This window comes from Dendronephthya gigantea, unplaced genomic scaffold (genome assembly GCF_004324835.1).
Source record: "Dendronephthya gigantea isolate DGI-Jeju-01 unplaced genomic scaffold, DenGig_1.0 000168F, whole genome shotgun sequence".
NCBI classification, from domain to species: domain Eukaryota; kingdom Metazoa; phylum Cnidaria; class Anthozoa; order Malacalcyonacea; family Nephtheidae; genus Dendronephthya; species Dendronephthya gigantea.
This window is the reverse complement of record NW_021163178.1, coordinates 172,325-178,427: the sequence shown is the minus strand read 5'-3', so window position 1 is coordinate 178,427 and position 6,103 is coordinate 172,325. Positions and strand designations below refer to the sequence as shown.

Sequence of the window (6,103 nt, the reverse complement as noted above, 5' to 3'; positions counted from 1 at the left end):
AGTGCGGAATTTAATGATTATTGTTCGAAAAGTGACGATTTCGAGTCAATGCTCAAGCAATGTCATCCCACTGATCTGGAGTCTTTCTCAAACAAGCTTTTTTTAACAGAAGTCCGACTGTCTTGCCCTTACTGGATGTCATGCCTGATGGGGGCATGTAACGCACCTGGTGGGAATAGTCAAAGTATCAAGCAAATAAACTACATGGCTTTATCTTCAGCAGTTGCTGCCCGTTGTAGAAATCAATTGATGTCAGCAGTTGCTTACAGAATCTCGGCAATTCTTTTCCATAGTGGTGTAAAACATCAAGACATTCGTCGCTTACACAAACTTGGTGTTTGTATGTCTCCAGATATGATAATTGATATGGAAAGGAAAATGGGAGAAGGTTGTGAAAGAAAGCTCCTTTTGTGGAAAAAAGAAATTGAATTGAATAAATCTGCTGAGTTGCTTATGAAAAAGTAAAAGAGAAACAAGTGACGAATGTGGTTTCCAGAAATGCAGAAGACGACATGGAGTTGGAGGTGGTGGTGGATATGTCAGAGACAGTGGTACAGGATGTTTGGTGAAGATACATATAAACAATGTAAAACGCTTGTTTTGCATGGTAATGATGATTTGTCTTGTGTCAGCGAAGAAGATTTAGAATCTGCAATACAGCTTCAACACCATAAAAAGCTGCCATCATACAAGTAAGATATTTATTAATTTAGTTTATTAAGTTTAAGTGTCAGCACTAGTCCAATATTCACCAGATGAGTAAATCTGCCATTAAAATAACAAATAATCTGCCATGTCATATTTTTGCTCTATATACTGTAGTAGAAGTGGCGAGTTGAAAATAGTAATGTTGTGGTAGTCCAATAATTTTATTTTTGTGCAGATTGGTTGGTGACAACATTGACACAATGATACATGCCAGAATTCAAACACAGAAATTACACGAGAATAGGTCTATCCATTGGACCCAACAGTATGGAATTCTAAACCGTGTAAATGAACCATCACTAGACAGATCAAGACCACAGAAACCATTACAAGAGATCCAGTTAATAAAGCTGCTGCCAGGTAAATATGTACAGGAAAACCTGAAGACAAGATGGGCTGCATTAGTTGCAAGAGTGATATGTAAATATCTTGGGAAATTTAAACATCTCAAGAGAGCTCTAGTTTACCATATTCAGCACAAGTATTCCAAAGAGATGGCTGATAAGTCAGAAACGGTAATAAATTTAAATTATTTTTTTTAAACAATCTAATTTAGTATCACATCAACCCTAATAGCCTGCATGTTATGGTACCTGAATGTATATGGTATTCAACCCACAGTGCATTGCCTGGTTCTATAAATATATTTTTAATGGCTTTATTCTATATAGTGTTGCCTAGGAATCCAGTTTGCAAATTCAAATGTTGCAAGTGAGATGGTACAACTTTTGCAAACAAATCATGAAAGGTATGTTCCAGCTATAAAATGTGAAGATGGGAATATTATACTGGAACAAGTGCCATTGCATGGATATCAACTTTTTGAAGAAAGATCAAGAAATGCGAAGTGGAGTATGCAAGATGGGGATACAGAGTGGGACAGGCTGGATGGAATTGAGACAGAGTTCGCTGATTGGCATGCAAAACTGAATTTATATATGGTAATTTTATAAAAAACTGATAAATTAATTTTTTTCAGATCTGAGAGGTTAGATTCTCCCATAATATTGTAATCCTTCGACCTCTAAGCTTTAAAGCCATATCTCATAATTTGAAAACCTTGTTGGTCTCTCATTTTTTTAGATTGAATTCAGTATCTTCTCATCTCATTCTTCCGTGAATGAAATTGGAACATCTCGAGCTAGTATGAATAGGACTGGAAAAATAAATGCTTCAAAAGGTGTAGAGAATAATTACAATGAATATAAAGAATTTCATCTTTGTGAAACAGAAGCACATATATGTGCATCTTTTATGGAAATGTGTGGCATGTTGAATATGGAAGGTAATTGAATTTTTTATTGCATTTGGAGCACATTTTGGTTTGTCTTCAGTTTGGACATTAATTGGACATTAACTGTATATAATATAAAACCAATAATTCTGTACTTTAGATATTCTTTCAAATATCTGATTAATGGAAACAACACTCTAACTATTACTGAAATTGTATGCAATTTTTGTAATCACAATGCCTTTTGGATAGACACTGTAAGGTACTATCTCAAGTGATATGAGGGTTCCAAATTGTTTTTACATTTAGATCATCCTACATTTGATGTACCTGATGACAGTGTCACAAGAGAAATTCAAAGAAAATGGTTGATGGAGACATGTGCAAAATTTGTTGACAAGTATGTGATGCAACTGGATGTGAGCACATTGGTTCAGAAAATTGAAAAATTTGATGAACAGAATAGAGAAATAGAGGTGAACCGTTCTCTGGCGGGTTTCGTGTGTAGAGTACCTGGATGCAAAGTAAAATATATCAGCCATTCAAACAGGGTTAAGTAAGTAATTTTTCTACTTGATCAAGTATGATGCCACACTTGTATTATGCTTTGGATCTCTCAATATTTGTCAGAGTGTTTGCCCATGTCTCTCTATTAGCTAGTTATCATTTAAAAGTTTGAATAAATATAATGTTTGTTGCTCTCTGATGCCTGCTAGGATAGGTTTAGGTTTAATCAATTTCAGTATGCATAATTTATGTACTGTAGCGATATGTGTACTATTATAAAAATTACATGTATTCTTTAGACATGAGCAACATGATTAAAGAAATTTTACCAAGAAATTTTACATGGCTATCAAACATGTGTTATGATGCTATTTTTTAATAACAACTAATCTATCTAAATTAACAGGCATGAAGTTACAGCACACAAAATAATTAAACAAGTGTATGAAGAAAGTGGTATGGAAAGAGATGAATTTGGTTACTATTACTGTAAATGGGGGTGTGGCCTAGTATATATTCTACATCATCAATTAGAAACAGGTAAGTAATGGATATAGATAATTCAATTAAATATGAAGTAATCCTTGGTTATATGTGGATCATACTAATTGTGTCATATGTCTTGCCTTCCGACATGAAATTGGAAAGCATTCCCAAGTATTTGATCCTGACTCAACCCACTCAATTGAAATCAGTGAAAGGCAAGAGGAGGACAATCTTTACAATTACCACTGTGCTAAGTTAACATTTGGACTCCTTCTAATGGAGTTCAATGATGGAATAAAAGAGGGTGATGGGGAAAGACTTATTGATGTGTATAAAGTGGCACTTCTTCTATTCAAAGAACATGGCAAGACCAAGTATGCATATGAAGTGCTTTTGTTACTTGTTAAGATTAATGGCATTCTTTCAAAATATGATGCACACAACTTGAAGTGGAACAGGTTTTTTAACAAGCATGGAATAAAGGGAGGAAAAATTCCCTTAGATTTAAGAATGGAGCAACTGAACAAGATTGTTAAAACCTTGTGGAGATCTCTAGGTGCAAACCTAAATGAGGCATCCGTTGCAAGGCTTGCTAACACTGTTGATGAGATGGAAGCAATTCTTGATGAAATAGACCAGGACTGTGACCTTGCTTCTAATATTGGTTACAGATCCAAAGGCAAGCCTGAAGTTGCTGTAGCCCAAGTTACTAAGGATCTTGTGAAAATAAATGCATTCAAATTTTGCAAAGGCAGAAAAGGTCACCCAACATTTGCAAACTTCCCAAAAACACTTCTTGGAAGATTGAATTATAGGGATTTACATGCATGGTTGAAAGGTCATATCAAAACATGGGATTAATTCTGCCTATAGAGATTAGAAACAGCCTGAACACAAGACAGTTCGAAAATCATTCTATATTTTTTCACTATGTATTTATATGTACTCAAATTTCCAATGTGAATAGGTGCACAATCAGTCAGAAATTATACTTAAACAATTAAATAAAGTCATACTCATTCAAATCTTCAGCCAAGGCAGTTTCATGGAATTCACTTTGCAGCAGATCATCAAGTGAAAATTGTTTGAAATCAGTAGTGCCACCATCATCATCAGTACTTTGAAATGTGCTTTCATCAATGTCATCAAACACCTCATTAATTACACTAAGGACTTCTTTAGCATGGACTGTAGAGAACACAGGGACACATACATACATACATACATACATACATACATACATACATACATACATACATTTTATTGAGGCTCCCTGCGAAGGGCTTTTCAGCAACAATGTATAAGAATACAAATATAGAATATTATAAAAATTAAAAATCGTCTCTCTCTCTCTCAATCATAATCACTCTCATATAAAATATAATCATTCTATTCGTAAATGCTTTGCTAACAGTTTCTTAAAGGCATTAATATTTTTGGCATTCTTTATTGACTCTGGGAGCCCATTCCATAGTTTTGATCCATGGAACACAAAAGATCTTTGTCCCGCGGTCAATCTACATTTAGGTAAATTAATCCAAGTCTTGGGCATGCCTTGTAGCTCTGCTGTGAATATCAGATCGTTTCCTGAACTTCTGTGTAAGGTAGGTTGGAGTGCTCTCATGCATGCACTTATACATCATAACGGAATCATTGAAGAAAATTTTTTTGTCAATATTAAGCCATCCCAGAGTTCTTAAGCCTTCAGAAATGTGATCAAATTTCCTTAGTCCAAGGACGATTCTTGCCGCAAAGTTCTGTACAAGTTGAAGTTTATTTTTGTTCTTTTTTGAGGTGTTACTCCAAACTGAAGAACAATAAAAAAGTTTAGTAAACACAAATGAATGGATTAGCAGAAGAAGTTTTTTTTTGTCTAGTAGATGCTTGATCCTGTCACAATATAAAATGTCCTTAATAATATCCTTAAATGTCCTTAAATGTCCTTAAGGACACAATATAAAATGTCCTTAATAGTGAACAACTTGTGGCAATTGTCCAGCACATCTGAAATAGCTTCTTTGGAGAAGCCATAGCATGATAACAGGCCAAAAGCAGTTATATTTCCACCTATAGAAAACTGTGTCTGGTGAGCTTCAAGTGCATCTTTCAGTAGAGATCTATCTTCTTCATTTACAGACCGGCGAAGTGGAGATACATGTAACATTGCATCACCAGTTATTGTTTGTTGTTCATGGGGAATTTGAACCACTTTACACTCCAATGACCCACATTCACAATTCTTAGAACAAGTATTGCAGCAAATGTGATGTGGTGATAAAGGAGTTATGGTCTTATCAAATTTACTGTAGCTTGCTACGCGAAAACAATCAGATGATTGTAGAAATTCTCTCATCTCATTCTCAACATGTGCAACTTGCTGGCCATAATAGAACAGTACAGTATGAGCTAATGCTCCTTCTCGCCCGGCTCGCCCTGCTTGCTGGTGAAAATCTAAAAGATTCCTTGGTGGACCATACATTACCACGTATTTTACGTCAGGAAAATTTACGCCCATACTCAAAGCTGATGTAGCAACCACAACTCGTTTTGTACCACTTCCTTTTAAAGATTAAAAAATGCGTTGTTTATATTTCTCCTTAATCATTGAATGAAATATGCCAATCAAACAGTCCTCTCTCTTCTTTGAGCTGTTTGGGTAGAATGCATATGTGCCAAGTTTCATTAGTAAATAGTTCACTACTTGGGCAAGAGCATAGATTGTGTCACAAAATATAATTGTTTTTGGCATGACAATATTATATTGTTTTATCATGTTGGCAATCCAATCCAGTTTGGAAAGCATAAGTGTTTTTGGCACCTTGTTTATATCAAATCTCAAATTTGTTCGATTTGGACTGACAAACAACTTTGTTGCATCAGTTATTGCCAAATTGGAACAAATGACCTTCTGTGTCACCTCATCAGCAGTGCCAGTTAGTGCTAAATAGGTGTTCCTATATTAGAGAAAAATGTTACAAATTTAGAATAGGGTTAGGGTTGATTTACTTAACGTTACACAAATCTGTGCACAAATACCTATTAGCTATTGCAATTAAATTATGACAGTATGAAAGAATGACAGGTGTATTCAAAATTTTTGTGACAAAATGACTAACTTGATTCCATGCTTTTCTTGTTATAAAATTTGTATTTAAATTTAACTACTCA

At 34.7% G+C, this 6,103-nt stretch overlaps 1 protein-coding gene across 1 annotated transcript; it reads left to right on the top strand.

Moving 5' to 3' along the window:
- The first annotated feature begins 558 nt into the window (after positions 1-558).
- Positions 559-2,416, top strand: LOC114537881. Its single transcript, XM_028558993.1, has 6 exons — positions 559-692; positions 884-1,223; positions 1,380-1,649; positions 1,792-1,993; positions 2,252-2,342; positions 2,404-2,416. The coding sequence occupies exons 1-6, from the start codon at positions 559-561 to the stop codon at positions 2,414-2,416; spliced, it is 1,050 nt and encodes a 349-aa protein (XP_028414794.1).
- The last annotated feature ends 3,687 nt before the right edge of the window (positions 2,417-6,103 follow it).